The following is a 14,216-nucleotide window of genomic DNA, read 5'->3' as shown; positions in this document are numbered from 1 at the left end:
TAATTGTTGCAAATAAAAAATTCAGTTTCTCTTCTGCTGCAGCGCATTTTCGCTGACGCTTTGTTGTTTTTTTGCCTTTGTTTCACATTCTTTTTCGTACACAGAAACTTGCAACTAAACTTTTTGCTGGCGATTTCAGCAAGAAAAACTTTACATTTTATCGAGTTGTTTTCATTTTTGTTTTTTGCTCACGAAATAACCGTTATTATGCTTTCAGCAAGTTCTGCTGCTTCTTCTCCCAAAATATTTTCGCTTTTATACACCAAAAACAACAATTTCGTATATGTATGCATGTCGAATGCGCGTCTAGCTGTGTATGTGTGTGTAACTGAGTTTTAATTCCAAACTTTTTTGTGTGTAGCAATCAAAAAAAAAATAAAGATTCGCAAATTCTCTGCAAAAATAATAATTGCTTGTTACAGTTTTCGTTACGCTTCCGTTTCACACGTTCATACTGTTTTGTTGTTCTGCTGCTTCCGCTCTTCTTTCTTGTTTCTTTGTAATTTGTTTCACTATTCACTATTTACTTATTCGCTTACATTTTATTAAATTTTATTTTATTTTTTTCCCATTCACTGCTCCTCCTGCGCACCTATCGCCTACACTCTTCTCTATACTTCCTGCTGCTGCGCTCGCCGCCCTCTTCACGCCGCCTACACGCACCGCCTGCGCCACAGCGTCTACTCTCTAGTAACGTTGGGAATTATCTCAGGCATAGAATTCGCGATTATTCGCGTTTTTCGCATAGGAATTGACAGCCGGCGAGCGTTTGGGTTCATCGAGCGCATAGGAGCCCTCGTCCTTTTTCCGCATGCGGTAAACGATGAACATGACGACGAGAATGGCGCAGAGCAGGCCGACAACAGCGCCACCGATGACAGCTATAAAAAAAAGTAAAGAGAAAATAAAAATAAGTTTAAAAAATTTTTTTGTGTCAAAAGTGAGAGAGAGTGAGTGGCAGTGTTAGATAATTCATTGAACTTACCTGCTAAAATGCCGGGTTGTGCGAAGAAGCTCGCCGTTCGATCGTCGTCGCTGGTATTCATGATGAGTACTTCGTTGCCGGTTGTGTGTTCGATCACTTTAGTGTCTGTCGGTTGGCTATTTACGTTGTTTGTGTCCAATTCGTGTATGGTATTGCCTTGATTGGTGGTACCTCCTGTTAGGTGTATGCGAGAGCGTGTATCAAAGAGATGAAGAAGAGAGAGGGAGATGTGTTATTTAGAGTTGTTGTTGTATTTGTTATAGATTTTCTAAAAGTTTTTGCTTTTAATAGGTTTCATATGTGTTAAAAATAATAAAAAAAATAAAAAAATATTATAAAAATAAATAAATGAAAATAAAAAAATTTAAAATAAATTAAAAAAATAAAATCAAACAGAATAAAACAAAATAAAATAAAAAGAAATAAATATAAAATAAAAATATAAAAAAATAAAAAAAAACAAAAAATTTAAAATAAAATAAAATGAAATAAAATAAAATAATGTAAACTAAATTAAAAATAAATAAAATTAAAATAAAATCAAAACAAATAAAAAGGATATAATAAAACAAAAAACAAAATAAAATAAAATGAAATAAAAAATAAATACAAAATAAAAATAACTAAAAATATAAAACAAAAAAAAAATAAATTAATTAAAGAGAATAAAAAAATCAAAAAAAAATTAATAAATTAAAAATGAATATAAAATAAACAAAAAAATTTAGACCCAATAATATATTTTTTAATTATTTTTTTTATTATGCCAATTTATCTTATTTTTAATTTTAATAAACTTTATTAAATAAAATAAAATAAAGTAAATTAATTTTTTGTAATTAAATATTAGTTTTGTAACTCATTGACAGCACATTGTCAGTCATTTGTGTTAGTATTGGTGATGTTTTGGTATGCGAATGTGATGAGTGCTGGTTAGATGCTTAAGGATGCTTCACACATTCAGAACACGAGTTCTACAACACAACTACAGCTACAACTACAAGTGAATTCAAATATGTTTACTTAAAAATGACTACAAACACTAAAATAGTTATCTACAACAAACATATTTATAAAAACAAAATTAGAACGAAAAAATATAAAAATAAAATTTTATAAAATAACATACTTAAAAATATACTTAACATAAACTTATGTTTTTAAATATTTTTTTACTCTTATATATGTTTATATGAAGATCGGTACTTGAGATGCACCGAGCAGGGACACAGTTAAATTCTGACAACGTGGATCAGTGCATCGCGAAATATTCTTCTGGTGTTTCGTTCTGTGCTCCAACACCGGCGAAAGATAAGTGGCCGAGGTATGGAAGTTCAGAGAGCAAGTAGAAGGCGGAAGCTTCCCTCGGTAGCTCTCCATCAATTCTGAATTCAGGCTACCACACTACTATACAATTTTTCAATTGGAGTTGGCTGCCATGAAGTTAGTAGTAGATATACTACTCTGAAGTGCCTCCACCTTCAGACCCACTCACTTCGATAGTTGGGCTGCTATACCGGCTTTGAGTTTTTTAGGAATTTTTAGATTTAATACAGGACCAAAAGCTGTTCAATTGAGATCTATCGAACAAAGAATAACATATACCAAGCTCATGAAAAGACTCTTAACCTTAGCAAAATATTATAGTGGCCTCTCCAAACCTTCGAAATTTTATATTTCAAAATTTGAGTTATTTTCTAAACACTCCTTGTATATGCCTGTTAATTCTATATTCATAATTATACAAAGCTGAAATTGTGCTTAAATTGTCAAAGAAGCTTTCAATTAACACACGAATCAAAACACGATGGCTTTATAAGTTCAGATAGCTCATGCATATGGATGAGAACTATTTATCGCTAGGTATATTCAATGTAGATGTAGAAGAAGATATTCAATGTAGCTCCTGAGGGAATGAAAAGGGTTGACTGCTTCAATATAAAGTTTAAAAATAGGAAAGTGTGGCTGACAATGATGGATTTTTTCTAATAAAATTATAGCTTTTTGCGATCCAACATTTTTATATGGCTTCGATAAAGTGAAGCTTAATGACCTTAAAGCCGGGCTTTGGTTTTCATATTGTTTAACTCATTTGAATGAAATATTTTTCCATCGAACACATATTTTGTTTCTTGAAAGACGTGAAGGACTAGTTAACACTAGTTTTCTTAAATTCTTAAATTTTTATGTCAAGCGCTATTAATCCCAACGAAAAATTTATTTTATTCATTTTGGTCAGCTAACAAAATTTCACGAATTTTGGCAATGCTTTTGGGCTTCAACCCTTTGTGGACTTCCAATAAACAGAAAGTAACACGTCTGGTCTAAATTTAATTTGTCACTTTGATGTGTTTTCAATAGTACACCATGTCGTATGCGTAACATGAATGCACTGTGCTTTTGATGCTAACTTAAACTGCTTATATCTTTTAAAATAATATTTTTATGGACCTCTTAACTTTCACAAGAGTACACTAGCCTCAAAAATATATTTAAAAACCACCCTAATGTTCAAAATTGCATTAACATTTACGTAAATATTATAGCAAACGCCTTCTTAGCTAATTTCTATTTGGGACACACGCCTTTAAAAGCAATATTTGCGCTTGCAACTGCTTAGGTAATCAATCTGTAGCTTATCAAAGCATAAAGCGTTAACGGCATTACGTAAACAGACGCATAATAGCCACGCAAGCACACAAAAAAATGTTGAAAATTATTGCTGCGACCATTATGACCAAAGCTTTGGAAGAGCATAGACCACATTTGCATATATTCTATAGAAATTTGTGTGTGTGGCAGTGCAGTTGTTTAGACACGTGCTCACACTCGGTCGAGCGTTGACTGTCTTTGTCCAATCGGCAAATAATAGCTCGGGCGAAAATGCTTACGACACGTGTAAATTTTGTCTAGACACGCCACGTGTTAAAAGCTGCTGGCACCTCTAATGGTTTCCCCAATTTACACATACTTGTTTATTCATATTTGTATTTGTGCGTGTATGTGTGCAGTTACACATCATTAGACACGATTTTTATATGTACAACAGTTTCCTAGGTCCTAGGTGTTTGGCATACAAACAAACATAAATGTGTAAAATTTGTTCAAAAGCGTGTAAAGTTAAATTCCATGAAAGCTTGGCAGCACAGTTTGACGGCAACTATTTTCGCATACCCGGCAGGAAAACTTTGCTGCTGATATGAAAATGGCAATGTGATAGCTGTGTGGTTTAGTGAGTTAATTAAGAAGGTTTTGGTGAAAAAATTGTTCTTTTTTTGAGTTTTAATTAAAAAAATATTAATAATTTTTTATTTTTGTTATTAGGAGATTAATAACTTTAAAAAAAATTTTTGGGAAAAATTTTGAAATAAAAAAAAGATGTAATAGAAACCGCTCGTGTTGAAACAAAACTTGAGTTTTGGTTATAAAATGGTTATATATAGGTTATATGCTGGTTATATACTGGTTATATATTGGTTATATATTGGTTATATTTGACTGCGGAAGCTGAAAATGATGTATATAGTTTGCACTAACCATATACCAGCAAATTTCCTACTGGGCCTAGGTGCTTCTTTCAATGTTGTAATAGTCATTCAAAAGGAATTTTATGCAATTTTTGTTTGTTTATTGACGCAAGCAAGTCCCACAGGAGAAAAGGTGAAATCGTGAACATGAAGTGTAAAACTAAAAACGTGATAAAGTTTATAAGAGAACTGTACTTTTATGGAAAATAAAACTGGGTAGCTAAGAGACCAGTAGGGATGATATCCCTACGAAATGCGCGAAAAAGGGTCAAAATGCGTATACAATGGCATCGTGAGAAGTTTTAACGAGAAAAGATATGAGAACACAAGTATAAGGAACAGAAAAAAATCAAAAATAAAACATAAAGAAAAAGGTGAAATAAAATGAAAAAAGTAAAATATAAAGAATAATATTAAGAATGAGAGAAGAACGTAAAGGAATATATGGGGACATAAGAAGAGTGGGTAAATAGCTGTCGATTGCGGCTACAAAAATTAGCATACAAATAATCCCAACTAATTTTAAAGCACTTTTTAAATTAATAAAAAAAAGCGCACAATATTCAACTTCCGGTTGCCTAACCTCAAAACACCCACCATTCCAGTCAGCACTTTCGGTATCTCATTTTTGGTCATTAAGCAACGGAAAAACTTTTTATCAAGATCAAAAGTACAACTGCAGCTGTTACTTCGCGAGAAGTAAGCAAAATTCGAAGCAAATTTTTTTTTCCACTTGCCACATAAACTTTTATACGCCGCCATTGAAAGACAAACCACACAATCAGTGTCATCATCAGCAGTGTCATTAGCTGTTTTGGGAAATGCATGAGATGAGTGAGGTTGTGGTGGGTGGGGAACTTGTAATTTCTTTATTTGCTTTCGTGCGCTGTAATGGATGAGAAGACGCCGGCAGACAGGCAAACAAACAAATAGACTAACAGCGCTAAATTGATGAATTGCTGACAGGCATAGACATGCATGCAGAAGGAGTGGCTGTGAGTGTAGTGGCAGACAGGAAGTATTGGTCCAGAGTGAGATGAATGAGATGGCGAAGAGGAAGTATTGGTCGAGAGTGAGAAAGCAGAGAGGAAGTATTGGTCGAGAGTGAGTAGGCAGAGAGGAAGAAAAGGCTGAGAGTGAGATGGCAGACAGGAAGCAACGCAGTCGAAATATTCATTACTAATGATGGATTTGCTGCGGTGGCTTAAGATATATCAGTGTTGATTACTGGCGGAAGACATGTCGAATCTATCAATTTTGGAATGTGGAAGTTTTGTTGTTTGTTTTTGTTTTGGCAAGCTTTTGCTGTGCGGCAAGTTTGGCTCAATTTGATGACGGGAAATTTGTAGAAATGCCACAATTCACGCAGATTTATTATTACAGTCTTATAAGCAGGGGATTTTATTATCAAAAAATTGTATAAACATGTGGCACACGCAATTGCTGGTAAGCTTTATCATTCAATTTCATATATAGGGAATATTATCATTAATTACAACACCATAAAAAGAAGATTAATTAAACTTTCTCCGAATATGTTTTCGCTTCGATTTGTGATCATTTCATATTTTGGTTTACAAGGTCGCATGTTTACATGTTTACAAATGATTGCATTTCACTATTTCAGGGTAGTGGTGAGCTATGATTAAGGCTTGGGGTTGAATCGAACACTTTAAGCAACTCATATTCGGTTGCAAACTGCAATGGACAGATCGTGGCGGATGCGCAGGTATAACGGAATGTGAGTAGGTGCACTCCAGAAGGTCTCTTTGAGGAAAATTTTCTGATTACCATGTGCGTGCTATCTCAGGGATACCCTTAGTATCGGAAGCAAATGTACTGCTGAAAATGGCCTGGAAAAATACTAGCCAAACTAGGAAGTACAGAATATCATCAGTGGGAGGAAAACGTTTTTGACCTGCTGAAAGAGTTAAGTACTTAGCGCTCATCCGAGACAGAAAGCACTCGCGGAAGCCCCACTTTGCGAAAAAATAAGAAAAACATCCAATACAGCTGAAGGAGAGTCATTATCAAAAGGTGGAGACCATTACCAAAGGTAGTTCTCCAGCTCTATTAAATCATAGTAAAGTTAGTACGAAACTTTTGTTTGGTAGAGTACGCTGGAAAATACTACATATTCAAAAAAAAAACTTTATTTGTGGGGTACTAAGGACCACACTAAATATGGCGCTGAATGTTCTGCAGCAATAGTTAGCACCTGTTGACACAGCTGCGAAATGTATGACCGCAAAGCTGGCCTCGAACTAAGAGAATCTGGATACTTGAATGACTGCGAGTGTGGGCACACCGGAATCTTTGTATACATAATTTAATTTCAAAATACTAAGTACTATCACGGCTAGGTTCGACGACTTGGTAACCTTGCCCTGGTGGACGCTTCTCACATAACTCCGATGGACGTATGAAGGAAAGGACTTACTGGAAAAGAGGTGCGGAGCTGTTTTTTACGGATAGATCAAAGCTTGAGAGGATGGTTGGTAGAGGGGTATAATGTCAGGAACTTTCCAACAGCTCCAGTTTTAAGTATTATGACCACCGTGTCATCTTGAAAGCTGAGATGACTGCTGTAAAGGTAGCAGTAGATCTCCTGCTTTGGAGCTTAGCCTCCTTCAGAGCGATGACTATCCACCCCTATAGTAGGGCAGCGACATTACCCTTGAGTTTGCTGATTCTGCGTTTAATATTAATAAAAACGTGCCCAGATTTCTTATCTTTGGCATCAAGTTCTTATGTGGTTAGACTGGTTTGGGTGCCTGGTCCGGTAGTACTACAGGAATTTCTAAGGCCGATGAGCTTGCTTGGACGGGTACTTCAGTTTCAATAACTGCAAAATAGAAATGGGTAGAAGCTTTGTTGCTGTCATGCGGTTCAGTACTGGACTGTAGGGCCTCAGACCAAATCAGCAAGCGCTGGTAAACTACCAGCAGCTGTGCTGTTGCAGGACTTTTGACCCAGGGTAAATCTTAAAAGATTCAGTTAATTTTCGGCCTCAGCAAGCTGCATGTTTAAATGGTTGTTGGAGTTATATCAGCTATTACCGCGTAAGTGGTTTCTAGGTCAATATAGAAGAAGGAGTTTGAAGTGAACATTGTGCGCTCGGGATTCATGCTGTAAGATTGAGTATCTTACCGGTTGCCAGTTCCATCTGCTATTTGTAAGAAGATAAGATAGAATCTTCTCAATATTTCCTCCTCCAATATCCCGCTCTTACCAGATCAAGGCAAAAACACTTCAACTAATTTTTATAATCTCAGTTATGATACGTTTAGTCTTCCTTAAATATGCCACGTTTACTAAATGCATTCTTGAAAATGTTTTCAAGCTAAAAAACTAAAAAATAAAAAAAAAAAAAATAGTTCCAACAAGTTCATGTCAAAAAGTTATGAGATCTGTTGTGAATCAGTATCGATTTATAGATTTTGAATATCTTTTGTAGTTTTATCAGAATCGTGGTGAGATTGAATGTTACCACTACTTTTGGGAAAATGCTTTTTAAGCTGACTGCGGGACGTGAAGAGTCGGTACGAGACCGGGTTCGAAGCTCGATAGCACACAAATCAACAAGCTTTCGATAAAATCCTTTGTTGGATATGTTTCTAGTCATGTAGACATTAGAAATCGAGCAAACGAAATCCATTCGCGAAGGTAGTGTAGTCTTTTGACTAAAATTGTGACGAGAGTACTGTAAAAAGTAAAAAACCCAGTTAGATATCTGTTAATCAAGTTCTATAATTATTTTAGGAGACATGGTCAGGGTCAATGTAGGAAACTGGAATAGAAATACTGAGAATTTTTGAATTAATTCCAAAAAAAAAAGATTTTTTCCAATTATGAAGAAACCTCTTCCTTCCTCGATTCTCGATTTAAATTAACTAAGAGTATTTAACTATGGACAGACGAGCTGTGTAGTGCATTATTGGCATACCTAAATGGTAATTTAGGACTAGAAAGTTTTTTTGTTGTTGTGAAAATGTAAGAACGCGCTGAAATTGACATATTCTGGAGATATTATTATTAACAAAATCCCAAATATCTTTGCATATTAACTCATTGCACTGCTAAATCAAGCAACTTGTGTGAAGAAAATAAGCAAAATTGCATTTTATGAAAGTCAAAAAATCACAAATAAGTTCAACAATATATGTAAATACTAATATGCACATGTAGTTATAGACAATCACGTGTCTTAAATTAAGCCAAATGAAAATTGAACTAATTGACTTTTCATTGCCATTTCAAGTTAGCTTAATTTAGGTAAATATTTCAAAGCTTTGCTAAAGTTATGTAAGCAGATTTGTTTATACATAACATATAGTGTACGCATATTTATATACAAATATATATATGCAAGTATGTAGGTCTTTGTTGTATCATTTATCACAGGAATTTATTTCAAAATATTTTCTCGTTTGTATTTCCCTAACTACTAGCTAACGTTTTTGCATACTTTTTTCCAAGCACATAATATAGACATACATACACTTATAGCCACGTGTACATGCACACACATACACATACATCTATCTATGTGTGTCCTAACAAGGACACACCGATGGACAAAAATGCCGCTTTAATTGAATTTTATATAAAATTTGCTTTGCTCTTTTGCTTCAACTTCGAGTGCGTCGCAACCGTACTCAAGTGAGCAACAAAAATACAAGAGGGAGCAAAAAACAAAGACAAATAAATCAAAAATGCTACAACGAAGAAGTGTCGGGGCATGAGTTGTTTGGCAATAAAAGTTAAAAGCGAATATGTAAATAATTTTAATTGCGAAAATAAATCAAGTGGAAATGGGAAATTCGTGAAAATGAAAGCAGAAATGTGAAAAATGTGTCATGCGAAGAGGCGTACAAGAGGAAGGTGTGATGGTTTTATATTTCATTTTTGTAGTAGGAAACACTTTTTTAGAAGAGCAGATTGATGCTTACATACTTTCGAAATGAATATATTCGCTTTTGAGAAAATAAGAGAAATGCTTTACGGAGTCAGGTTGATCTCACTGTGGTGAGAGAGAAAAAGATTGTGAGAGAATTGGGTGGCAGAGAGTATCTGCGGTAATAATTTATATGGTAGAACATATTGGGACTCATGAGCGAGATTTTTGAGTAAGCTTGTCCAGAGTAGCAAACCGCGAAAAATATTGTTTAAGACCTCAAGAGATACCGAGAGTTTTGATGTCTTTTAATTGGAAAGCTCTGAAGGCACTAAATATGTCTTTAAGGGATATACACTACGGACAGATGAAAATTGTGGAAGCTTGTAGATGGTGTAAATAAAGGAAGGAAACTTTATAAAGTCATGGTCCAAGGGCTTTTGGACATGGTAATATAGGACAAAGAAGTTGGAGGATAGCAGATTGATTAAGAAGCATTATTTCAATTTTGTGACTTAAGTTCAAGTTAAGATACTGGAAAAAAGGCTTCGGGAAAACATAAATTTTAAACCAAATATTATTATGAGAGAAAGTATAGCCGAAATTCATCAGTGAGAATGATTTATAGTACGACTCTGCAAGCAAGCCTCGTAAAACATATTTCAAGACGAAGTTGGAGGCCCAAGCAATATGCTGTGCACATTTGCAAATATTCAATGAGCAATAGCTCATTCATAACTCCGCCGCAGCAAAGCAAATTCTGTCAGCTTCAGCTGCAAATTAATAACCTGCCGCAATGCAGCACAACTTGCGTTTTGAGGCACGCGCGAGACGCAGCGCAAATTTCCATGCGCACTCATAGATAATGAACTATACACACATAGCCAACAATAACAACATACACTTACACACACAACCACTAAAGGAACCTCTAACTACACACACACATACTAAAGACAACTTATGGCTACACTATGGTCACTTCCCGCCACCACTCAGTCTCCTGTATGCCCCTGTCATGTTAATCACCTGATTTGCATTTGTCGGTTGGGACACACGCACCCACACACACATTGATAGCAGAGATGCACACACATGCGGGCCATGAAGTGACCACGGCATTATCAACGAAATGGCGAAGTCGCTGGCTGTCAGAAGGCAATAATCAGCAGGCAGCTGAAGTGCCAGCGTAGCCTTAGAAAACCACACATACTCAAGTGCATGTATGTATGGATGGATATATGTATGTTTGCATTTATATGTATGTGTTTGTGTTGGTGGTGGCATTGCTTTGCTTTCCTTTGCGACCGAGCTGACCGCGCGAGTTAAGGCAAAGTGATTGGGTAATTAAATGAGAAGTTATGGCATGAAAGTGCACCAGCAAGGCTTGGTTGGAGAGCTGCGGTTTTCAATTAGAGCAGCAAAGATAATGCCGAATAGACTGCCCAACAAGCAAAAGGCAAGAAAATTTAAGTGTTCAACGGAGGTTTCTCTTGAACATTTTTCATGTGGAAGTTGTGTAGGGAGTTTTAGTTATTCGAAGTGGGTTTCGAGTAAATTTTGTAATATTTATTTTTATATTTTTTATTTTAATATTTAAATTATTATATCAGTTTTTTTCTAGTAAACACTGTTGTTCTTTTTTTCTTCTTTTCTTTCTTTTTAATAAATTTAATATTATACCTATAAATACCTGAAATATAATACTTTATAAACTAATATTGGATGAGTTGTTAGTTATCTAAACTATCCTGCGTGTTTGGTTTAGTAGGTCTAAATCACTTGAGCGCTCAAAAGAATGCTTATACCAACTGACTGTTTGATATGTGGTCGAGTTTTAGGAGACCATTCGACTTCTTTGAGATTATTGTGGAGTGTGGTACGGTGTGCTTGGGAAGTAAAATGTAGTTCAATTAATAATCAGCATAGACATTTTTTAACTATAAAGTCATTTAATGATGGAGAAAAAACAACAACAATAAAGAGCAAACGATCCTTGTTAGAAATCAATTGAGGTTTTGCACTGCGACCTGTGGTCTATTGTGCCTTCTCTTATACCAAATTTGATCACAAAGGTCCAGCACTCTGAACAATTGCAGGAGCTTTCTGGGTACAATGGAGGTGCTGTGGTCCCTGTCCTGGTATATTGATCCAAGGGCCTTGATAAGATCTTTCTTTATTTAACTGAATGCTTTGAAGTGGCTCAGAAAGATATTTACTGGAAGCTGCAGCAAGATTAACCATTAGAAACTTTTCGTTAAAAAAATATTAATAAAAAACTGTACTCACAGAAAATATTGAATTTTGAAGTTTTTTGTTCATACCGTTTTTTATTTTAATTTTTTTCAGTTTAATTTTTCAAGCTCTTTTTGATGCACGGATTCGAAAAATTAATTTTTAATTAAAAAATGTCACTTAAACAAAATATTAAAATAAGCCAAAACGCAATAAAATATTTTTAAATATTTCAATTTTCAAAGTTAAGCAGAGTTGCCATGTATATTTAGAAAAGTTTAAAAAATATACATATATTTTAGGAAAAAATTGCCGCTTAAAAGAAATTTATATAAGTCCAAAGGATATGCTAAAAATAAAAAAAAATCGAATTTAAAAAATTAAACAGAGTTGCCATGTATGTTTATGAAAGATCCAAAAATATATATTTTTATGAAAAAATTGCCACTTAAACAAAATTTATGTAAAGAAATGCAAAATTAAAAAATTTTAAATTTAAGAAAAATAAACAGAGTTGCCATGTATATTTATGGAAGTTCCAAAAATATATATTTTTAGGAAAAAATTGCCACTTAAACAAAATTTATGTAAGCCCAAAGGAAATGCGAAATTAAAAAATAAAAATAAACAGAGTTGCCATGTATATTTATGAAAGTTCCAAAAATATATATTTTTAAGAAAAAATTATAGCGTAAAAAATATTTTTAAGCCAAAAAGCAATAAAAAAATTAAAATAAAAAAATAAATAGGGTTGTCAATTATATTTATGAAAATGAAAAAGTGCAATATGCTCAATAACGCACTTATTATTTAGCGTGAATAATAGATATTTGTTTTAATTGTGTTTATGTTAAATAGGTGCCTATTTAAACTATTCTGTTTCCAATCCAAGCTTAACTCTGCAGTTCATAACTTGAACTTATAGCCTCAGGCAGCAAAAATTTTAAATGCAATTTTTTCACATTTCAAGCCTTGATTCATGTTTTCGAAACACAAAAGTCATTTACTACGGCCGTAAAAATTACTTTTTACCGCCTTTTATAACTTCAATTTGCTGCAACATCAACCAATTAGCACAAATTGTCGTCTAATAGAAAATACTTGCATATTTTCTGGCATCATTTAAACTTTTAAGCAGCTTGCAGCTGAAAGCATAATAAAATCTCCAATAATATTTGCAACTAAATAAGAAATTATTGCTGAAGAGAAATAATTTTTTCTACTTTTCCAACAAATCAATCTTGGCAACAATCTTTATATCCTGGAAAAAATAAAAACTAAGAAAGATTTGAAACTAAAACAATAAAAATAAAATATTTGATAAACAAGACGCTGCCACATATTCTATGCTCCCTAAAAGAAACAAAAGCAACGCTGCTGCTGCTTTAAGCATCACTCTGGAATTTCCTAAGCATTTAACTGGAATCACAACTTATTTAAGTCCAAGTAGAGCGCTCGAATTTTGCGAACTATTTTCAAATGCTTACTCGTTTGCTTGCTTTTCTTGCTTCCTGAAGTTTGCACTTCCTCACTTCGTGGCATCCTTGCTTCCTTGCTCGTGCTCGGTACGCCTTTGTACTTGCTTAATGCAAGTTCGTAAATTCAGATTATTTCAAAGTTACGCAAAACGAGTCGTAATGAAATGAAATGAATCGAATTGAATTGAACTCAATTGAATATTGGCAGCTGGCATATATATAGTGTTTCTTTTAACTCCGGTTGGAGCGTAGCGCAAGCAGCAGGAATGTGCTTGTAGCATATTGAATTGTGTATGTGCTTGTATGTATGTGTGCAAGCGGTTCTTGCAAGAGATGCTTCAATACTTTGCTACTTTGTAATTGAGTGCTGTATTGGAGAACTTTTTGTTTGGACTTTAAATAAAATAGATTTCTATGCCCCGAGTGTTTTTTGTCTTTGGCGTTTTTGAGCTATTGAAGTGTGTTTAATGTACAAAAATTGGGGTAATTTACTTTTCCCTCTGATATTTCTGTGAATTTTTGCTAAAATTTCGTCGTATATTTTTAATCTCAAATAAATAAATTTTCAATTAAGATAAAAGTTGAAAATATAAAAACTGGGTTATTTGAAATTTTCTTATAAATTTTGAGGTCATGTGAAAGGAGTGCTAACGCAAAAGTTGTAGAGCTTTTCATTAGCTAAAACTTTATCATATAATTTTTTTATAGTACGCGTAGTCTTGTCGTAAACTGAGATAAACTGTTTTTAACCTTTAAAATTAACCACACCCCCCATTTTCTTCTTGTTGATACCAAATCGCCCGAAAATTACTTTTTCTTTAATTTTTGTTACTTTTCGTTTCCAAGCCATAATTTTTTTTATAAAAATATCTTCCCACTTCTGGCAATTTATGAGAAAATTGAAAACCAAAAATCTAAAAATTAAAAAATATGTCAAAACGTTGGCAACTCTGTACCTATCTATTCGATATAAACACAATTGAGACACATTTGTTTTATTCACGCTAAAATGTAAGAAATTCCGCTACACACATTTCTATATCAACTAAAGTGATATCTAAATAGTATTTTCAAAGTCCACTGACCATCTTATA

At 33.9% G+C, this 14,216-nt stretch overlaps 1 protein-coding gene across 8 annotated transcripts in view; it reads right to left on the bottom strand.

The window, feature by feature from the left end:
* Window positions 1–366: 366 nt before the first annotated feature.
* The window catches only part of LOC105229164 (syndecan), a 456,640-nt gene continuing 442,790 nt past the window's right edge, over window positions 367–14,216 (bottom strand). For all 8 annotated transcript variants that reach the window (XM_011209272.4, XM_011209267.4, XM_011209271.4 and 5 more), the window contains 2 exons: window positions 986–1,159; window positions 367–881 (listed from right to left, as the gene is read on the bottom strand). In XM_011209272.4, coding sequence (XP_011207574.2) covers window positions 709–881; window positions 986–1,159 — 347 coding nt within the window. In that variant the 3' untranslated portion in view covers window positions 367–708. The remainder of the gene's footprint in view (window positions 882–985; window positions 1,160–14,216) is intronic.

This window comes from Bactrocera dorsalis, chromosome 3 (assembly GCF_023373825.1).
Source record: "Bactrocera dorsalis isolate Fly_Bdor chromosome 3, ASM2337382v1, whole genome shotgun sequence".
Lineage (NCBI taxonomy): Eukaryota > Metazoa > Arthropoda > Insecta > Diptera > Tephritidae > Bactrocera > Bactrocera dorsalis.
The sequence above is the reverse complement of the archived record's forward strand: the minus strand, read 5'-3'. Positions and strand labels throughout refer to the sequence as shown.